Genomic DNA, 21100 nt, shown 5'->3' with positions numbered 1-21100 from the left:
TTTTATCCCTGTCACGACTTGATTCTCTTCGCATTAAATATCAAGGCTCTGTAGATACGCCTTGCGAATGATTAGAAATATCACGCATCCTCTTCTTTCGGTATGACAATGTTGCCACTGTATTGCTGGCAAACATGGCCAAAAACAACAAGAATACCAAGACCGTGACAATGACAAGTCCTAATATAGAAAAGACTGTGAATCCCCAGCTTGCGGCTTGAAAGGCATCGTTTTCTGCGTATGATGTTGAAAGACCAGTCTGCATCGCCCCCAGGATGAAGGCGACGTATACAACGACCGAGGCGATGAGAGTAAAGTTGGTCTCGAAAAGGGACGCGTACTGATTCCAGGCTTGAGAGTAACCCCGCAATGACAAGTGCGATAATCGATGGATTTTGCTCAGTCGCCCCAGCCGCAGCTCTCCATACAAAAAGCGGGGGTCCACCCTGCCGTAGATACCCTCTGTTTTCAGCTCTCGCACAAAGGCTCTCCAAGCAAGCCAGGAAACCTCGGGCGGAATAAGGTTCTTCTCCTGGGCGATGCGAAAATCACTTTCGTAGCTGATCAGCGCCGCATAAGAGAAGAGGAAACCATTAGCGGCTCTCCAGAGCGACCGCTTGCACTCGGCTCCTTGAATCTCCGCTGACTGCTTGTTCGTTCCCCTGCAGTTGCACTGTTGTTTACAGCACAGAAATTGGGTCCACAACTGTGGCTCGAGCAGGAATCGAGGAAGAGGCTTGAGAAACATTCGACTGCCTGTCCAAACCAGGTGCAAGTCCATCTGCTCCGTGATCATGATGTCGCGCCCGAGCAACAATTGATAATGAAGCGGTCGGGGCGGCATGGGCCGACCCGCCAACCACAAGTAGCCAAACATTTGGTTGAGCCTCGTCAAGTCGAGTTCTTTTTTTATCCATCGCGTCTCTTCCAGCCTGGGAATTGTAATCTCATCACGGATGCGAAGTGAAGCAGGCAGAAGGACTTCGAGGTCATCGTGGTCTGCGTCGGTTTTTGCCGCCTCCAATAGCCGCGTCTTGAATGGGCAAGCCTTGCATCACGTTAGTGGAAAACATTCTTTTTATCAATCTAAGATTTGTATTCTGTACCCACCTGACTCCAGCTCCCATCCATTGCGTGGGGGGAGAAAGAGGTATCAATGCGATAAGTAGCACAGTTCCATGCACGTGAAAAACGAAAAGATTTGATGAGCTGGATAGAAAAATTGCTTTGATTGCATGTTTGCTGGAGCTCGGTCAGCTGTGCATATGCAGGACTCGCATGGTGATACCTGGTCGCAGCCTTTTGCCCTCCATTGAGGGGAATCCGCTTTGGGTCAGCTCTTTTCAAAAGGATTTACCAATGCATACTTCCAGGGTTACATCGTGCATTTATCCATGAGCCACAATGGCTCAGCCCACCATGCCGGCCACCTCTGGGGACATTGTAAGACTTGTTGCTTACATCACGTGTTCCCATCAGCAAGCAAGATTTGATTAAAAGAAAAGAAACAGCAATGAGTGTGATACTAACCAATTACCCCAGAGTTGATATGGAAATGATGAGAGACTTATCATTTGTTGCAATTGGCACAAAGTATCTGTAAACTGCACCGTGGCCAAATTTTTCTCCGCCTAATTCTCCTTCATTTCATTACGGACTATCTAGCTCGGCTCCTACAAAGACATCATGTCCTTGCGACGTGAAAGCACCCAAAAGCGGCCAGTCGGCGCGAGCGATCGAGTCAGAAAATATGACGATGTTCAGCAAGGCCTGAAAGTGGTATATCCGGCTGAAAATGATAACCAAAAATCAAGCATTGAGTATGATTACGGCCTCAATCGAAAGCATATTGGCTAATGCTGTCAGTATTGTCTTTGTCCCTGGACTGGCAGCTCATCCGTTAGAAAGTTGGAAAGCAACCAAAGGTGACTGGAATTGGATGGAAAGTCCAGACGGAATTCGTGCAAATTTCCCAAAAGCACGAATTCTCTTGTTCATGTACGAGTCTGCATGGCAAGGTCGACTCAAAATTCCATTTCAATCCATGGAAAATATATCCATGACGCTTCTCTGTGCTCTCAAAGCCAAACGAGAAAAGTGTAAACAGAGACCGATTGTCTTCATTGGCCATAGCATGGGTGGCTTGGTGATTGCTAAAGCCATCACAATGATGAACGCGCAGCAAGAGAACTTCCCAGTCATGTTGGAGGCCACCTCGGCCGCAGTGTTCTTTGGCACGCCTTTCAAAGGAGCTCCGGCCGCCGCTTGGGGATCCAGTGAGTTAATCCACGTGTCTCGACTTGCCTACCCCGTTTAGTGGATGTTCATCTTCTTGTAGTGAAGGTGCATCCTTAGCATCACCTTGAACTCAAAAATGCGCTGTACTTTGGTGTACACGTGGAATGATCACTAACTCAGAGCGTTGTAGTGTTTGCCTACTATGCAGAAAAGTTCAACAAGGCCCACCAATCACAATTAATGGACATGTTGAAACCCGGTAACAGCGCACTTCAAGAATTAAGAGACGAGTTCAGACGAGTTGCTGCCAAGACAGAGTATAGAATCGAACTCTTGTGCTTTTGGGAAGAGCAGACTACAGACTTGGCCGAAATGGCCCGCCTACCCGATCCCTTTGGTCTCGCCAAGCGCTACACACCCAAGGACATTGCAGAGTTTGTCAGTCGGGACTCTGCAATATTTGAGGGTGACGTGCCAAATCAAGGTCTAGCAAGCAACCACAGAAACCTTGTCAAGTTTGATAGCGCCAAAGATCTACGGTGGAACATGGTCGAAGGTCGTTTGAAACGGATAATTCACGGTGCCAAGAAGACAGCGAAAAATCGATTGGGTTCCGCACGCGGTATAGATTGGCCTGCTTTCAAGAGTGTAAGGGGTGCGCTTGATGGTACACGACTACAGCCTGACAGCATCCGAAAAGGGCTGACCAAGAGGCTCAAGGAATCGGCTCTTATTTCTCAGGAGCCTGACTATGTCGAATGGCTCGCAAATGTTGAGAAGACGGAGACGGACGAAAGTGAAGCCGCAAAGGTCGACGGGCTCTGGATCCGGGCCCCAGAGGGCAGGGGCAAGACAGGTGCTATGCTCGCCGCTCTGTCTGACGTGGAGAATCTTGTTGAGAAACAAGAGGACGGTGAACCAGTTCTGTTTGCGTACTTCTTGTGCGTCGCAGGAACGGACTACTGCTCCGCCGAGGATTGTCTCAAATCCATAATTTGGCAACTCATTGATCAGCAAAAAGTCCTGGCGACCCACGCCAAAGACTTTGTCAAGGAGAAGGTCAAGAATGGAGGGGCGCCCAAGTCACGCGCGACGCCTAGTGTGGAGAACCTGTGGAAGGCATTACAAGGCATTCTTGCCGATGAGTTTACAGGCAACCGTGTCTACATTGTCTTGAGCAACCTGCACCTGCTTCCAGAGGACTCTGATTCCACACTCAAGCTATTGAACTTATTGAGTCTTGAGCTTGATGACGGTCAAATCATGGTACCTGGCCGGATCATGGCAAAATGGCTCATTACAAGCCGTCCAACATACGCAATCCAAAAAGCCCTAAGTCTCGAGCGCCTTCGAGTCATCAACCTAGAAGACCAAAGGTTTGGCAGCCAATTCGCAAAATCACTGCAGATACACGCCAGAAGTAAGGTGGGCCAGCTGAAAGACACCAAGAAGTACAACAACGCTCTTGCTTGGTTTGCTCATAGCCTGATCGGTGAAAGGGCGCAGAACATATCCTGGATAGACATTGCCTGTCTCCAACTCGAAGAGCTACCCGAGGCTGAAAGTGATGTCCGAGTGCGGAGAGTTCTCGAAGAGACGCCAAATGAGCTCAGTGCTTTACTCAAGAACGCGTGGCTTCGAATTTTTAGATTGTCAGGAGAGCAGAGGGAAAATATCGAGGAGATGCTTCGAGCTCTCATACTTACCATCGAGGAGCCGACCCTAGCTGAACTTGCTGTCTTGTGCTATGGATCTGAATACCATGACCAAGAAATCAGGGAGTTGATTGAAATGTGCAGGCCACTTGTACTCATGAAAGACAAGGTGGGCTTCATGAATAGTGCAGTGAAGCAACACCTCGTCGACAGTTGTGAAGAGTTGCTTGGACTATCAGCTCAGGAAACAGCGAGACAACATGGTCTCCTGTCATTAAGATCATTGGCGTACTTGAAAGACAAGTTCGGCTTTCCAGAAACAGAGCATCCACTTCCTTCCGAAGATCTTGATGCGGAAGATCAAGGCTCAGAAGCTGGCATTGCAAGTAATACCGACAGTGATGACGACAATGATTCGGACGATGGAACAGAGTCTGAGGCGGATAGTCAAGGCTATGATAATGAAGATACCTCAACCGAAGACAATGAGGATTCAGAGGAATATGAATCAGATTCTGATTCAGACCCAGAAGCTCAGCATCTCAAAGAAAAGGGAGCACTACCATACATGGTCAGGAATTGGCTACATCATGGCAGTAGAGCAACCATTGGATTTGCCGACGATCTCGGCCTTGACGATGAATTTTGGAAAGTCGGGTCACTCGTGAGACGCCGGTGGATGGCAGAATACGATAGGCACACGACAGATTTCAAGTACAACGATACTAGGAGTATGAATGCACTCCATGTCGTTGCAGCAATAGGATTTCGACGCTTGCTCACGGTACTTATTGAGAATGGACACCAAGACGAATTGGATGTTCCCGACAAATGGTCTTTCACTCCAGTAAGTTAGCACTTGTAATTTATGGTTCCATGGAATTCAACTAACTCCGGAATCCTTGACAAGCTTTGTTTAGCCTGCATGTTTGGCCATGCAGATATGGTTGAAGAGTTGCTCCATAGGAAAGCAGAGATCAACGCTAACGAGAAAGAGATGGCTGATACGCCTCTCCATTTGGCTGCGGAGAATGGTCATATCGGAGTTATGAAAAAGCTCATTCTCCAGGGCGCGAGCCTAAACGCATTCAGCGAATATTCAGGACTTGTGCTCAACTCGGCAATCTCCTCAGGAAATCTAGCCACCATAGAGCTTCTAGTGCATCACGGTGTCAAGTTGTCAATTGACCGCGATGGTATCGAGACACCACTTGCACAAGCTGCTTCCCTATCAGATGTGTCCATGCTGGAGTACCTGATGAAAGAATATGCAGACCAGCTTGCGCCTGAAGAATACAGCAGAGCATTGGTTGCTGCCGCTAAAGTGGGAAGCCTCGAAGTATTGAACAAGCTCCTGCCTTTCGAACATGGCGACGATGACTATCAAGCCGCCCTAGACATGGCTGCAAAAAAGGGTTACTGGGAAATCACAAAGATTCTCCTTGAGAAGAGGAGAAATCTCAACTGCGACGAAGTCTTTTACAAAGCTGTCACGAGGACAAAGGACTTGGAGGTTCTGGAAGCTCTTTGGGAATACACAAGCGGTAACATCTCTGCTGAAAAAATCGATCAGTCTCTGTACAAGGTCACGGACAACAAGAAAATTGACAGAGTCCGGCTATTGTTGGATAGGTTCGGTGCCGACGCTAATGCCCAGGGTGATCGGTGAGTATCTCATCAGTGCGTACAACTTAAGGCTAACTCAAAATAGATATGGCAATGCTCTCACCGCTTCAGCATATGACGGAACGCTTGATATTCTGAAATTATTGCTTGATCACGGCGCAGATGTCAATTCCGATAAAGGCTGGGCATTGCAAGCAGCCGCAACAGAGGGGCATATTAAGATTGTAAATGAACTATTGTCCCGAGGTGCCAAGGTCGATGCGAGAACAGAAAACCCAGGATTTCCGCAACAGACGGCCCTCCAAGGAGCGTGTGAGTATGGGCACACAGAGATAGTCGACATTTTACTAGAGCACGGCGCCGACCCGAACCTGGGAGGGGGAGAAGATTGTTATCCTATCATCGCAGCGGCAGACAACTGCGAGATTGAGATCATTGGCAAGCTCATTTCTGCCAACGCCAATGTCAACGTCGTTCGCGGCAAGGATGGAGATACCGCCCTAATCATTACCGCAAAAGGAATTGCGAGCCTAGAGCCTCTGGAACAACTCCTTGAAGCTGGTGCAGAAATCGATGCCACGAATAACAATGGCGACACGGCTCTTATTGCAGCTGCGGCCTCAACCGATGACGAGTTTGTCAACTTCTTGCTAGCCAAGGGCGCTGATGTTATGCATACAAACAATGATGGGCTGAATGCTCTGCAGATAGCCTCAAAAAAGGACGACCCCGAGGACACTTTGAGCGTTCTGATCAAGCATACATCCACCATACTGTCGGGCATCAGGAAGGAAATGGGCGATGGCCACCATAGGATCATCAGTGTCGTTAATGAAGCTAGGGCTGTGGCTCAGCAGGACAATATGAGAGACCACAATTCACGAGTGGAATCAAGTCGTGAACAAAAGGAGCCCGAGACTGATCTGAAATTGTCCGATACCAAAGAGAATGGGTCCAAACCAGAAGATGAATTCCCCATGTCCCTATCTGCAAACACCACTGATCCGCTGATACCCACCAATCAGACGATCTTTGAAGAGAATTTATGGCCAGTCGACAACATTCGCCATGAGATTGAAACATCAAACATGCCTCAGCAAGATCAAGAGAAACTCGGTTTGTACACCATGCCCAGAAACGAAAACATTCATTTGTACTCTGCCGTTGGCATGATCCCGGCCGACGAGCTATACCAATTTCCAACCCATGAGCCAACTCAGCGGCGTGAGACTTGGGAGCAACAAGCAGAAACCACACTTGACAACCATCCTCTGCCGATATGGAGTGATCATCACCAAGCTACCGAAGCTGGCCGCAATTATGATGAATTGCCACAGAGAAACACTACGGCCCCAGTGCAAAGGAAACCAGCTCCCTTTACATATGGGACGCAGAATCACTCTCAAGGGTCGGTCTACAGCGAGCCGCAGAGTAGCCAAGAAAGGATTATGCTTCTTCAACAACCGAAAGATTATGTTCCATACAACCCAGGTAACGACAATACAAAGCTGAGCTCGCCGCCCCAATCACCGCCACGTTTACCTCCACGTTTACCGCCGCGTTTACCGCCGCGTTTACCGCCGCGTTTACCGCCACTTTCGTCGCAAACGAGCTACTCGAGTCAAATAGACACGCAAAGCCACTATCAGCCAGCTCATCATGGTTCAGTACATGCGTCGCCACCCTCGAACCAATTTCCGCCGGGAAACAGCCGCCACCCTCAAAAGCCACCGCTGACGCAGGCTTACAGCTCTCCCGCCTATTTACCACCACCACCACCACCGTCACAACAAGAACGACAACAACAGATCCGTCCTTACAATGCAGATCATTCAACACCTCCACTACAACAAGAGGCAAACCCCAACTTGTTTGGTGTCAACAACACACTAAATCAAACGAGAAATAGGCTGTTCAGCCCTTATAGAGCCGAAGATGGTGGGCGATAATGTCTGAGGGAAGCTGGAGTCACGGTTGGAAGTGATGGTAGGCACATTTTTGAAATCGACCATGACAGCCAGGAATGTTCTACATTCAGGTGGAGGACATTACTCTCTGTGTGAGGATGGAATTTCATGGCTTTTGTGTTCGCGGGTAGCTAAGAACTTCATACAAACTCGTTCTTCATTTGTAATTTTCTTTGGATAAGTGTAAAATCTTTGAAATGCTTCTACACAGTTCTTTGCACACCGATAATATTATTATCCTCCATAATCTCTCTCATGACCTCTTGTTCTTCGTGGCCACTAAGATCTCCAAATGCTTCATCCATTTGTTCAAGGGTCTTGTTCATAGTCTTCAAAACAGTGTTAGTATTATGTTCTTGTTTCGAGTAATTAGTTGATTTTATTACCTCTGGGACAAGCAGGTAAGCCCAAATTGCAGCCAACCCGCAGAAACAGGCAAAGAAGATGTAGGTACCGTATCCGATACTTTCAATCATGGGCGGAGTCACCACCCCGCTGTCATTGTTTCTTAGTCAATGGGGTCGACCAATACTTGTTCTCGTAGCTGTCGGGACTTACACTGTAAAGTTTGAAATCCAATTAATGGCAACGGCAAACGCAACACCCTTGGAGCGAATGCCGACCGGGAACACCTCGGGTGGGAGAGCCCAGCCGAGGGAGGAGTAGGAAGCGCCAAAGACAATGATGAACAAAAAGGCCATGACGACGCACGCCCAACCGGCGCTGGTGTGGTCAGCCCAGATGCCTTCGTACGTGCCGACGAGCGCCGCAATCACCACAAAGCAAGTCATGTTGCCGAGGCCGCCCCCGATCGCGAGCGGTCTCCGGCCGATCTTGTCAATCAGCACAAAGGCAATGCACACACCGACTATTTGCAGCGCATTGAAGATTCCGGAAAGAATGAGCGACATGTCATCGGATTGACCAATGCTTCTAAAGAGCGTTGGAGCGTAGTAGATGAATGCCTAGACTTGTCAGTGCCATAATACGAGTGTTGTCTCTCTCTCTCTCTCTATTATCTCTCTTATTCTCCATATTTGCACTTTTCAGACCGGGTTTAACTCACATTGATACCTTGGAATTGTTGAAAGAAGCAGACACCCACGCCGACAGCAGTGCGCCTCCACCGCTTGATCGCAAACAAGTCGAGCCACTGCACAATCTCCAACTTGAGCCCGCGCACACCGGGATGGCGACGCTCCAACATGACGACCTGGAACTTGACTTCGGCAAGGATACCCCGGTACTCTGCCTGGACGCGGTCGTCGGTATCCGGGAGTTTCCGCAGTTGACACAGACTCTGCAAGCATTCCTCGTGTCGGTCCTGCATGGCGAGCCAGCGGGGCGAGTAAGGGAACAGCTGAATCATGCCGCCCAGGATGAGGGCCGAAATGATCTGCAGGGCAAAGGGCACGCGCCACGAGGCGTCGCTGGGAATGTTCTTGCACGCGTAGGCGATCCAGTACGCAATCGTGACGCCGGAAACGATCGAGACGGACTCCAAGACTAGGAGAGTTCCGCGGAGATGGGGCGGGGATACTTCAGAGATGTACTGACTTGATATCAATGAAAGAGCTGGTGACGGACGTGTATATGGATATGACTTACCACGGGGGCACCTAAAGCCAGTGTTCCCGTCCCAATTCCTCCAATGGTCCGTCCGACAACGAGCGTAGCGTAATCGTACGCAGCCGTCTGTATGACTCCACCAATAACAAAAATGACGGAGCTCAACAAGAGAGCTTTTTTTCTCGACCAGCGATCCGAGATGTAAGGGTAGAACCAGCAGCCGACAAAGGCACCGAGCAGGAGCATGCCCGTCATGAAGCCCTTGCCGAATGCCGTCTCCGCTTGCGGGATGACGGCGTGGAACTGCGGGAGCACATTGACAATGCCCATGACGCCCTGGTCATAGCCAAAGGAGAAGCCGCCCAGAGACGCCAGGAACGCGGCAGAGAGTATGTATGGTCCGGAAGAGAGGATGCCCTTTACGCCACTTGGTCCGTACGGTATATCCTGTGCGAGGACATCCAAGTCGGTGTGGGCCTTTGTATGAGTGGGTGCCTCATTGTGTTCGACTTGGCAGTCGGGTTGGGATTTGTCCTTGTAGGCGTCCATGATGATTGGATGTGGCGGATGGATATTGAATGCTTGTTGGTCCCACACCACGGAAGCGGAATCAGGTATGCTCGGAGGTTGGCGAGGATGAGGCAATTAAGATGCGTCTGATGCTTGATCTTAAATACTGGTTGTGACAGCCATCCTACCCTCTTAACCCCACAAAATCAGATAAGATCAATGAACTTGGTACATGAGAGGCGACCATGGTATCCTGTCTCTGGAAAAGGGCGCGACGCTTGATGATCTGCAAACGGAAATTCTGGCCGCTTACCAGCGCAATCGCGGAGACTACCCACAGATGGTGGCCATTTCAGGGGGCCGCTTGAGCCTGATTCGGCAAAACAACGCCAGTGATGCTGGTCCAAAACTAAAATACCCCATGGGGGAGGGCTCCTCAGGTAGGGGAATGGCGTAGCGAGGACTCCGCATGGTGTCTGCGGATAATAGCTGATCCAATGACAGGCCATGTCTGTCTTTCCAAGGGGGGCTATGATTGATAGCTGAGCCGCCAGTTTGATGTTTTGAGTCATTTTACCCCATCATTACAGCCATCTCTCTTGAGCTCCATGATCCGGATTCGCGGCCCCTAGTAATACAACTCACGGAGTACCCATCATTCATATCAGAGCTAATATATGACGGCTTGTAAATATCTCAGCATCAAACAACTGAATAGAGAAAATTAAGAGAAGACGCGTCAATTAAATATCGGTGTCGTAATGGTGTAGGAGGACAGGTTCAAGGATTAGCAGTACTGCGGCACTAATATTCTATATCTAGACTGTATGGGACTAAAAGCATGATTTGAAATATCTATCGATGGCTCGATACAATTACGAAAGCCGATTTCTCTTTAATTAAGTGCGAGGGGTTTGAGAATAGGCTGGCCAACTTCGTCAAAATAAACAGGCTCGCCTAGGCGGAAAGAGTGTTGCAGAGCGCACGCAATTTTTCCAGCCTCATACGCGTCCTGGGGTGAACAGGACAGCGGTCGGTCCTCGAGCACAGCAGTGGCAAATTCTGCTATATCGTTGATAAAGGTTTTATCATAGAGAGCAAAAGCATCTGGGGTCGAGGCCGTGCGCACGCCATATTCATCACGAATTTCGACACGGTTCAATGTCGAGTTGCCATTAATAACCGAGTGTCCCTTGGTGCCGCAGACGCGGGTGGCGGCCTCGAAACCATTGGTGATGGTCCGGCTCAAGGTGACCTGGAGAATTTTGCCATTGGCAAACTCGACCAGTCCCCAGGCATTGTCGGCATCGCCAAACTTGGCCAGCTCGCCGTATACGGCTTGTTGACCAAAGGCAATGACGCGGTTGATTTGCTTCTTGGGGTTGGGAATATTATTTTCCACGTCGAGAAAGTACCGACCAACGTCAATCTAAGGTCAAGTCAGTACAAAATAGCAGCCCAAAAGTCTTTAAGGAGGCAAGACGAACAAGGTGGATTCCAGCATCGACAAATATGCCTCCTGACTGCTGGGAAAATGTGACGTAAAAAGCTGCGAGGGCATCAGTTTATCACTCCACACAATGTAACTTGAATTTCTAGTAAACTGACCATTTTTGTCCTGAGGATCAAGGCAAGATGCCTCAACTGCGTGTATCTCTCCCAACTGACCGTTTTCCACCATTGCCTTTGTGGCACGGTAAGAATCATCATCTATCACGTGTTAGCATCGTTGCAGTGATATCGGAGTTGCTGGGTAGCTCTCACATCTGCGCGAGAATGGAAGCAAGAATTTGAGATGAGGCTTGGAGGCAGATTTTGCCACGACCTCCTCGGTGGTGATGATGTCCACGGAAATGGGCTTTTCGCACATGACATGCTACAACATGGTCAGCAATATTTAGAAGCTCTGAACCCAAGTGCTTACCAAATCCAAGTCGAGGGCGAGACATATCAATGCGGCATGGGTGGCGGTCGCCGTAGAGATCAAGACGGCTTGCGCACCACTGTTTTTTAAACAATCCTCTGGAGTCGAGAAGAACTTGACAGAGGGCGGGAGATTGGCCGCTGCCCATGCATCGGCTCCAGGCTTGGTGTCACACACGGCGACAAGTTCGATGCGCGGCTGCTCAAAGGCGAGGATCTTGGCACGAAGAGCACCGAGACGGCCCAGGCCAAGGAGGCAGAGCTTGAGACGAGGTACAACGGCCATGGTTAGAATTAGGACTTAAATCGGTGTATGCGACGAAAAAGAAATGTCCGTCTTTGGGAGTTTTCGTGAACCATTCAAGGTGCTGCGTGTTTGTGAATATATGTAATTCCATCCATTGTACAAGTGCCATCGCTACTATAGATGGACCCCCATGTCAGAGGCTTCATTGGCAAGACGGGCAGAGTTACTCTGCTAGGACCCCTGCCACACTATACAACTTGAGAGGTGGGCGAAATTCCCCGTTTCGCTTGGAGTTCACCCACGCTCAGAAACAGCAATTCATCCCGCTGGGCTAGCCGCTATGAGAGGCTCGTTGAGGCCTGTGCATTGGCGGGGTTAGCGGACGTCTTGGCGCATGACTGTTTCGAGTCACATCCACTGTCTCTTTTTGACGGCGCACGTCGGAGACTCGGAGATTCCATCCAATGGACCCGGCGGATTCTTTAATATCGACTATAATGACGGAATGAGTCGTCCCTGGAAAGGGAACATCGCTTGATTGGGAGAAAACACCCCAGGTTTGGCATTTTCCCCCTCCCACTGCAAAGTCGTGCGGAGACGATTGGGGTAAAGTGGTACACTAGTATCCATTCCATCGTCATATCCTTGTGACAGTGATATAGTGCAAAAAATGTTCATTCTGTCAGTTCTACATTTGTCTTTGATCAGTCCTGTTCATTTCCTCCAATTCACCACTTGTCATTGTCAATTACTCACATTACCGCCATGTCAGCTACACCTTCCTTCAAACTCAACACTGGTGCAGAGATTCCTGCTGTGGGCCTTGGTTAGCAATCCCTGCATTCATTCACATTGATGAAGAGCTGCAGAGCTGACAAGTCTTGGTGCTGTAGGAACCTGGCGGTCCGAGCCTGGCGAAGTGCGCAAAGCAGTCGCGCACGCTCTCAAGGATGGCTACCGACACATTGACGCGGCTTTGTGAGTAGCAGTGCAGCCGAGTATGCTTCTAGCCCGCCGTGCTAACAAGCTACAAGAATCTACGGAAACGAGCACGAAGTTGGCCAGGGCATCAAGGACAGCGGGATCCCGCGCAAAGACATATTCATCACCAGCAAACTGTGGAACACGCACCAAACCAATGCCGAAGAGGGCCTGCAAAAGACCCTGGATGCTCTGGGCACAGATTACCTCGACCTTTATGTGAGAAGATGAGAAAAATGTATTATTGGAACTTGCAATCGCTAAAGTATACCAGCTCATTCACTGGCCCGTTCGCCTCGTGCCCGTAAGTTTCAATCTGATACTAGCTTTTTGAAACATACTCACTAACATGACAAAAAAGAATGAGACAAGTGACCTGCTTCCCACAAACCCCGACGGAACACGCTCAGTAGACAGATCCTGGGACCAGGGCGAGACATGGCGCCAGATGGAGGATCTGTACAAGTCGGGCAAAGTAAAGGCCATTGGCGTCGCCAATTGGTCAATTGACTACCTCGAGAAGTTGCGCAAGACCTGGAAGATCGTGCCCGCCGTGAATCAGGTTGAGCTTCACCCCTACTTGCCTCAGCACGAGCTCGTAGAGTACTGCAAGAAACTCGGCATCTTGATTGAAGCATACTCGCCTCTTGGCTCCGCTGGTAAGCAATAACTTTTTCCGCCCAAAAGCTTCTTCTTGAGTGAAAAAGCTGACTTTTTTACTTTTTGTTTCCCAGGTGCTCCGCTCATGTCGGACTCGGAAATCCAACAAATTGCAGAAAAACACGGCGTCTCTGCCGCAACCATTCTCATCAGCTACCACACCAACAAGGGCGTGGTTGCGCTGCCCAAATCCGTCAGCGAGAAGCGCATCTCGGACAACAGACAGCTCGTCGAGCTCAGCAAACAAGAGTTGGCCTTGCTGGACGGTCTGGCTGCAAAGGGCAAGGCAAAGCGCATCAACACACCCTTGTGGGGATTTGATCTCGGCTTCGCCGACTGGTATGGTCCCGTGGAGGCCAAATAGGGCCACGGTGCGTGTGCATACCAGGAGTTTAGAACGCTGAGATATAAAATTTGAATTGAAGTCATGGCATCATTTTGAAAAGGTCACAACTTGCATCATTTGTGGTATTAGCTGCTGCAAACGCGTGTGATAGCAGAACCAATGGGTACCACGACTGAAAATTGTTATTGCGTACCTCAATTGAACGGTTGCCTTGGCTATTGTTGGGATTCAATCCACCTGGAAGCGTATAGAAACATGAAAAGCAATGCTTAGATTGTGTAGAATAGCGCATTCATTGATAGGGATCCATGGTTGCTGTGAATACCACCGAGGCAGTACTCGGCGTTGCTGCCATGGCTCCTCGTCCTGACTATAGCTAGGTACACTTGGACGCACCCATGGCTTGCCGTGCAGACTTGCTACATTGGCCAAATCCGGAAACTCGCTCGTTCAAGATTATTCCATTCAGCTGGCAAGTATTTCCCAGTCAATTGTCTTCGTTACAACTAACTATTTTCTCTAGATTATGCGATCATACATGTATTATTAGTCGTAGCTGATCATGGCCATGTACTTGACCTCCAGGGTCCAACTGCAATTACCCCGCGCGAACCAGCTTTTGCTCGTGGGGTAACACAGGGGTTTAGCGCCATACTCTGTACTTCACCCCGCAATGCTAGCAGTGTATTCCCCTGGCGGGGAAAATTACCGCGTTGAATATGGGGTCGCGTGACCATTGTCTGGGCGTCAATTGCCTCCTTAGTAAAAGGCTAGCTACCATCCCCAAGGAACTGGAGTTGGAGCTGCAAAATATGTAAGGAAATTCTCCCCATTTGGAAGATCCTACCAAATGTTCTGGCTTGGCATAGAGGAAAGCCGATGATTATCGAGCCTATAGTCCCATATGATGCGTGATTCCAGTCTTGGTGGCGGTGCAATAACGACGCAGCGACGCCTATGAAAGCGAGCAACGTCGCGCTCCAAATCAATATGACATTTTCCACATCAACTTTATTCACTTTTAACTTGACAAATGGCTCCTTCTACTATTACCGAGCACATTGATGATGTCTCTGCCCTCAAGGCCAGGGCTGCGTCCAAGTTGGCCGAGGTAAATGGCACCACGGAACGGCCTCCAGTCGCAGATGATTACATGTACGACTTCAAGTTCAACCATGCTCTGCCAACAACCAGTGTCCTCGGCGTCAGGATTCCCCAGGACTGCGACGCAAAGGCCGAGGCCGAGGGCATCGTCAAACGACTGTCTGACGCTTTAGGCGCTGGGAACGCCGAAGCATTTGCAGACCTCTTTCTCGAGTACGGTAAGGCCACCTGTCATCCAAAGATCCTCAAATCGAGAAGCAAAATGACGAGAGCTGACCAATATAGGCGTATGGCGTGACAAGCTTTCATTTACCTGGGACCAGAGAACCTTCAACTTCCGCCCGGCCATTCTAAAGGCTGCCCAGGACCTTCTTCCCACGACCAAAGCCTTCAATTTTGCCTTTCTCAAACCCGCGCCCTCGATTGAGCGGCCTTATGATGACTTTGAGCTACTACAGTTTGTCGTGTCATTTGAGACAGAGCTCGTTGTCGCTTCGGCCGTCATCAAGGCTGTGCTGTCGCAAGATGGCTGGAAAATATATACAATGCACACCGTTGCCGAGCAACTCGAGCAATGCCCAGAACGTGCTCCTGCTGATGGCCACATGACGGGGACAACTAGTTGGGAGGCTCAGCGTGCGGCTGAAGTGGACGCGGCCGAGCCAGAAGTTCTGATCATTGGTGGCGGACAAAAGTAAAGTTTACATCCATTTTCAGGTAGCCGTTAGCAATGCATGGTATACTAACAAGCGCATAGTGGTCTTGCTCTAGCCGCGCGGTGCAAAGCGATCAATCTCGACTGTCTGGTCATTGACCGCGACGACGAGGTCGGCGATGTCTGGAAGAAGAGATATGAGTACCTCTCTCTCCATTTCCCCCACTGGGCAGACGATCTACCCTACTTTCGATACCCCAAGCATTGGCCCACATATACGCCTGCACAGAAGCAGGGCATATACATGGAGTGGTACGCTTCCGCGCTAGAATTAAATGTTTGGACAAAGTCCACCGTCATCGAGGCCGAGCAAGACGAGCAAGGCGGATGGACGGTTACGATCAATAAGGGCGGCAAGGAAACTAGGACAGTGCGTCCCAAACACGTCGTCATGGCCACCTCCCTCTGCGGCGTCCCTTACCTTCCTGATATTCCTGGCATGGACCAGTTCAAGGGTGGTGAGATACGACATTCCTCCGCTCACGACAGCTCGCGTGACTTTGTTGGCAAAAAGGTCTGCGTGGTAGGCACCTCTTCCTCGGGCTTTGACACTGCATTCGACTGCTCCCGTCGCGGCATTGACGTGACCCTTTTGCAACGCTCCCCCACCTATGTCATGTCGCTCACACACTCTGTACCTCGGATGCTGGGTGGGTTCGGCCCCGACGCCAAGGGTAACCGTCGCGATCCCGAGGAGCACGATCGCATCTTTTTTTCTACCCCGGTTGGACCGGGCGAGGAGCTCAGTCGGCGCATGGCGGAGAAGCTTGAGGATCTCGACAGGCCTCTGCTTGACGCTTTGAACGCTAGAGGTTTGCGGACGTGGCGCGGCCAGAGGGGCACAGGAAACAGCACCCTGGGCCAGACCCGGAACGGTGGCTTCTATTTCGATGCTGGTGCGTGTGAACACATAATAAATGGAAAGATCAAGGTCGAGCCGGGCTATATTGAGAGATTCACGAATGACAAGGTCATATTGAGCGGTGGTCGGGAGCGCGAGTTTGACCTCATCGTTTTCGCAACGGGATTTTCAAACCTTAACGACTCGATTCGTGACACACTAGGCCCCAAGGTTGCCAATAGCGTTGGTCCAGTGTGGGGCATTGATGAAGAAGGCGAGTTCAAGAGTGCTTTCAGGGAGACGGGAGTACACAACCTCTGGATTATGGTTGGTTTCCTTCCAATGACTCGTTTCCAGTCAAAGGTCCTTGCACTTCGGTTGAAGGCACTAACAGAAGGCATTTCTCCGCCCCCTTACAAGGTATGAATGGGTTGAAACTTGTCTGAAAAACGTACATAGAATCAACAAAGATGTGTCGCAAATGTTTGGTAGTGTTCAATCGTCCTCATTATTCTCCTTCCACTGTTGTCGGAGGGATTGAACGAGCACAGAGGTTTCCCATCCGGATCGCTGGCGCCATTTCTCCAAAAATTCGAGAGCGGCTGTTTGATCAGCCGGATGCTGTAAATATGCTCCCCACACCGCCAAACAGTGCCTCGCAGTAAACCATGTATTCTCGGCCCGGTCATTTGAAGTAGCGATGCCCAGTACCATGAACAGGTGATGTCGAATTCGCCGCGCTATCGCTCTGCTCTCAGCCAAATATGCATGAGTGTGTACAACCTCTCGCGGCCTCACTGCGTTGAGGACGATCTGGGCCATGTGGTAATATTGTAAACCAACGGCGTGGTATGGCAGCAGCATCCATATCTTTGGAAAGCAGCGACCCTCCAATCGTGATCGAGCTTCAACGTGAATGGGCCGGTATGAGGTCGGTTTGCACTTGTCCCAGTCGGCGATCTCGGCTTCAGACAGTGCTAAACGGGAGGCGTCTCTAGGTTCACAGAAGGCTCGTTTGAGAAGAAATGCAAGATTGAGAATAGACTTGCTCGCCCAAGAATAATCGTCATTGCGGCGAATTGAGATACAATCCGGGAAACAATCCAGCGCCGTCTTGATTGGCGTTTGTGTAGTCAAAGAGATGTAAATATCTTCCCTCAAGCATAGCCAACATGCGGCTTCGCCAACTCCGCCAATGGTTGAAAATTCGGGAACCATATTAAGGATGCGAGAAGTGCCTTCTAAGTGGAAGCGATTGTCTTGTTCTATTCAAAGTTAGCTTTGATACACGTGTTGCGCTGAACAATATTGTCAAGACATGCGTGTAAATCTCAGGCTTTCAACGACGCAAATTAAATCACCGCCTAGCTTGCGAAGACAATAGAGGCGCTCACGGTCCAGCCCTACTTCAGGGGTGGTGTGACAGTTCATCAAGGGAATCTAAAAACATGGTGATTGACTAACCGTCCATTTCCTCATTTTGTCTCAATAGAGCAACAGCGGTCAGAATACTCTCGGTGATTTTCTGGCCACCGGACATGGACGGTATGAGAAGCTGGAGACATCGAGTTTGATAGTCTAGAGCTATCGCATTGCCATCTTCCACTTGATCGCGGTAGTAATGACGAGCCGAGAATGCACAGACGGCGTTTCGAATTATGAGATCTGTCAATGCTAGCTTCGATACGACGGTCTCAAATGTCCGAAAGGGGTCTGCAATGTCGGTCCACTGGGCCATGTGGTCGGTAAAGTTGCGAATGAGAAGCGCCTCGGTTGGAGTCAGAGGTGGACAAGTATCCACTGGCTGCTCATGCAAAGGCGATGACTGTTGTATCAGGTACTCAGACAAGGGCGAAGTGTCGTCCATCGGATATTCTAGTGACATGGAATCCTCCGGGAAATGAGAGATGACATGGTTGTGACTGACGCCATCCTCTGAGACGTTGTTGGCTGGCATGCTCTGATTTGAGGACTCGTGTGAAACGGAGGGTGAAAACCGTCTACTGGACCGAGTGCGAGGCAGTTCCTTCTCCTCGAGGTAAAATGCGCGCAGTTCGGGAGTCTCGTCGTAGAATTGCGCCGGCCCTTGAGGGAGCGGACACGGACGCCACAAACGCGAGGATGCGCGCGACAAGGCCTTCTGCATTGGATGGTAACGGAACTTGAGCGACGACTGGCGTACGCAAACAATGCCGGCATCCTTGCACTGTTGACAGCCATCCTCCTGGAGGTCGCACTTCCGGTGACGGACCTTGCAGTGTTGGCAGACCTGGGTCGTCGGTTTGGCAACGGGAGCCTCTTGACCTTCTCCCGCGACCGGCATGCTTACGAGCGAGTACCCTCTCTGGATTGTATAGACCAATCAGGGAGGTTGCGCAGCAAGAGCATGCAGCTCAATCAATTGCCGCCATCTGGGCCATGATGACCATGTTGAATAGGGCCAAGGTGAGGCACTAAGTGAATTCGCGTCACAGGCGCAAATACAGCTGTTCTGTAGTGCTGCCCGCCTTCCCCACGATTTCTCCTCCACCACCATGTTTAGCGCGGACCCCGGCGCGACAGCTGGGGAAACCTATGGAACGACTTGAAATTTTGCCAACTTGCAAACACTCAATTGGAGCCAGAGTACAAAGTAGGTCATGTTGAATAAGAAGGGAAAGCTACGATTTACTAATTCGTATATGAGATTCTGTCAAATGACAGGAACTTTCTTGACTTTGGAAATTCAACCTGAATGCAGAGCAATCATGAAGGCAGGCCACTGAGTACCTAGGAGGCTACGCTATCCACTCAACCCCGCTTCAAATTGTGATTTTGCCTACCTCACTCCTTCTTTCATGCAAAACAAATCCGTCCCATCAGATGTTTAGTTTTATTTTTCGCGCATTGTGACCTTGACCGAAAAGTTGGTGGGCTTCACGAACCAGTAATTCCGAGTCGACCAAGTAGAAGAGGTGCCCGACAGCTCTTGGGCAAGCTCAAAATCATAATCACGAACCAGGCGTGGAATAAGCTTCGACATTTCCAACATTGAAATATGGCGGCCAATACAAGTCCTCGACCCAAGGCCGAACTGAGTTCACGAGCAGTTAGCAATGCAACTGGATGGTCCGCCGCCCTTGCAAGCAGGGTACAAAGAGTCACACTTACCGGAACCCAATGGCTGTTCATAGAGGCAAGCTTGGCAGCATCATCTGTAAACCAACGTTCCGGTCGGAATTCATCAGCATCCGTCCCAAAGACGATTGGATTCCGATGCTCCACCCAAGTGTTGATCCCGACAATTGACTTGAACATCTCGTCAGCATCCAAGGTCTGGTGATTTCGAGCAAGCTTTTTTACTCACATTTTCCGGGAACAGTCTCCCGCCAATGACTGCGCCACCTTCTGGGACGACCCTCTCCAAAGGCAAGCCCAAGGCAGGGTGCATTCGAAGTGCCTCCTTCATAACTGCCTGGAGATAGGGCATATCTTGGCTCTCCTTGAAGGTTATTTTATTGCTTGATATCGTGCCCGCGGTTCGTAGCTCATTGATCTCTTCACGAAGTTTTTGCAGGCAGGCTGGATTTTTGAGCAAATAGTACACAATTGCCGAAAGCGAAATGGCTGTCGTGTCGGAGCCTGCAGCCATGTTTTGATCGCACCCTGCTGCAATGTGGTATACTGTAAAGCTGTCGGGATTCTTGGTATGAGAAAGGGCGAATTTTGTCAAGAAGTCGGTTGCTGCATCGATGCCCTCTTCGCTGGCTGCGTCGCCGGAGCTGGATTTCCCATCTTTGCTCAGGACCTTGGCGTTGGCCTGGTGCTTATCCATGCATTCCTTTGTAAAGGCCTGTATGTATGCCCGCCCTGTACCTTTGGACCCCGCGAGATAGTTCCTGATGGCGAAAAGGTACGGGTGTATTGACGCGTAGACACCAGTCAACGTGGCATAGCCGAGAAATCCCTCCAGTGCGCTAATCGCATTGCCCACATCGAGTCCATGGTCCAAGAATCCAAGCCGCTTCGAATAAGTGATGGCGCCAATCACATCGAACGCATAGCACTGAAGCCAATGTCCCATGTTCATAGTCAAACCAGTCTCGGCCAGCTCATTGAGCCTGGTGCAGAAGAGGTCGGCACACTCATCGACGTGTGGCTCGTAATTTATCAATGAACTCATGCTGTATGTGTTTTGATACATCCGTCGGTTCGCCGCGTGCCTACGGATATTCCGATCGGCAAAAAGTGTCCACTGCTTAGGATTCTTCCAAGCTTCGTACCATGCCGACTTTTCGAATGACGTCCCGTGCCAGTATATAGCTTTACCGGCGTCTAGGGAGTTGAAACTGTACCGATTCGGACCATAACGTACGATTGCACCTGGAGGTAGACAATTAGTCGCCGCCAAGTGGCATTCCGACGCTGTACAATGCAACCACAGCAGGATAATGATTGCTCACCATATTTCTTGTGTAGATTTTGGTTGACAACTTGAAAGTCGCCCCTGTATAGATGATACAAATACCATAAATTGGTGAATCGAGCCAAGAATGGTCCCGGGACGGAACGTAGGGGAGAAGCTAGTACTTGATAGAGTGTGTAGAAGACATAAACAGCAAGACTGTACCCAGCCAAAGCCAAAGCTGAAACGGTGAATATAGCCATATCGAAAGAAAGACAACCTGTCCTGTAAAAAGTAAAATGAAAAAAACGACAAAGTTTCAGCTTTTTGCAAG

The 21100-nt window shown here is 49.9% G+C and overlaps 8 protein-coding genes across 8 annotated transcripts; 3 read left to right on the top strand and 5 right to left on the bottom strand.

Annotated features, from left to right (window-relative positions):
• Window positions 1–40: 40 nt before the first annotated feature.
• PFICI_11313 (uncharacterized protein) lies at window positions 41–1131 on the bottom strand (the record flags this gene model as incomplete). Its single annotated transcript, XM_007839894.1, has 2 exons — window positions 41–1048; window positions 1111–1131. 2 exons carry the CDS (start codon window positions 1129–1131, stop codon window positions 41–43), a joined length of 1029 nt encoding a protein of 342 aa, XP_007838085.1.
• Window positions 1132–1686: 555 nt separating this feature from the next.
• Window positions 1687–7468, top strand: PFICI_11312 (uncharacterized protein; the record flags this gene model as incomplete). The annotated part of the gene is made up of 5 exons (XM_007839893.1): window positions 1687–1820; window positions 1867–2276; window positions 2429–4740; window positions 4804–5558; window positions 5605–7468. The coding sequence occupies 5 exons, from the start codon at window positions 1687–1689 to the stop codon at window positions 7466–7468; spliced, it is 5475 nt and encodes a 1824-aa protein (XP_007838084.1).
• Window positions 7469–7689: 221 nt separating this feature from the next.
• On the bottom strand, window positions 7690–9604 carry PFICI_11311 (uncharacterized protein; the record flags this gene model as incomplete). The annotated part of the gene is made up of 5 exons (XM_007839892.1): window positions 7690–7815; window positions 7873–7981; window positions 8045–8451; window positions 8553–9038; window positions 9095–9604. 5 exons carry the CDS (start codon window positions 9602–9604, stop codon window positions 7690–7692), a joined length of 1638 nt encoding a protein of 545 aa, XP_007838083.1.
• Window positions 9605–10460: 856 nt separating this feature from the next.
• Window positions 10461–11774, bottom strand: PFICI_11310 (uncharacterized protein; the record flags this gene model as incomplete). The annotated part of the gene is made up of 5 exons (XM_007839891.1): window positions 10461–10994; window positions 11053–11114; window positions 11174–11275; window positions 11330–11441; window positions 11490–11774. 5 exons carry the CDS (start codon window positions 11772–11774, stop codon window positions 10461–10463), a joined length of 1095 nt encoding a protein of 364 aa, XP_007838082.1.
• Window positions 11775–12500: 726 nt separating this feature from the next.
• PFICI_11309 (uncharacterized protein) lies at window positions 12501–13740 on the top strand (the record flags this gene model as incomplete). Its single annotated transcript, XM_007839890.1, has 6 exons — window positions 12501–12561; window positions 12629–12713; window positions 12770–12935; window positions 12991–13020; window positions 13078–13375; window positions 13451–13740. The coding sequence occupies 6 exons, from the start codon at window positions 12501–12503 to the stop codon at window positions 13738–13740; spliced, it is 930 nt and encodes a 309-aa protein (XP_007838081.1).
• A 1015-nt stretch (window positions 13741–14755) lies between these two features.
• On the top strand, window positions 14756–16808 carry PFICI_11308 (uncharacterized protein; the record flags this gene model as incomplete). The annotated part of the gene is made up of 3 exons (XM_007839889.1): window positions 14756–15044; window positions 15112–15520; window positions 15584–16808. The coding sequence occupies 3 exons, from the start codon at window positions 14756–14758 to the stop codon at window positions 16806–16808; spliced, it is 1923 nt and encodes a 640-aa protein (XP_007838080.1).
• A 69-nt stretch (window positions 16809–16877) lies between these two features.
• Window positions 16878–18705, bottom strand: PFICI_11307 (uncharacterized protein; the record flags this gene model as incomplete). Its single annotated transcript, XM_007839888.1, has 2 exons — window positions 16878–17647; window positions 17847–18705. The coding sequence occupies 2 exons, from the start codon at window positions 18703–18705 to the stop codon at window positions 16878–16880; spliced, it is 1629 nt and encodes a 542-aa protein (XP_007838079.1).
• Window positions 18706–19254: 549 nt separating this feature from the next.
• On the bottom strand, window positions 19255–21029 carry PFICI_11306 (uncharacterized protein; the record flags this gene model as incomplete). Its single annotated transcript, XM_007839887.1, has 4 exons — window positions 19255–19455; window positions 19533–19670; window positions 19729–20744; window positions 20825–21029. 4 exons carry the CDS (start codon window positions 21027–21029, stop codon window positions 19255–19257), a joined length of 1560 nt encoding a protein of 519 aa, XP_007838078.1.
• Window positions 21030–21100: the final 71 nt, after the last annotated feature.

The sequence above is a fragment of the Pestalotiopsis fici genome (genome assembly GCF_000516985.1).
Source record: "Pestalotiopsis fici W106-1 unplaced genomic scaffold PFICI_Scf_8, whole genome shotgun sequence".
In the NCBI taxonomy this organism is placed as follows: Eukaryota; Fungi; Ascomycota; class Sordariomycetes; order Amphisphaeriales; family Sporocadaceae; genus Pestalotiopsis; species Pestalotiopsis fici.
The sequence above is the reverse complement of the archived record's forward strand: the minus strand, read 5'-3'. Positions and strand labels throughout refer to the sequence as shown.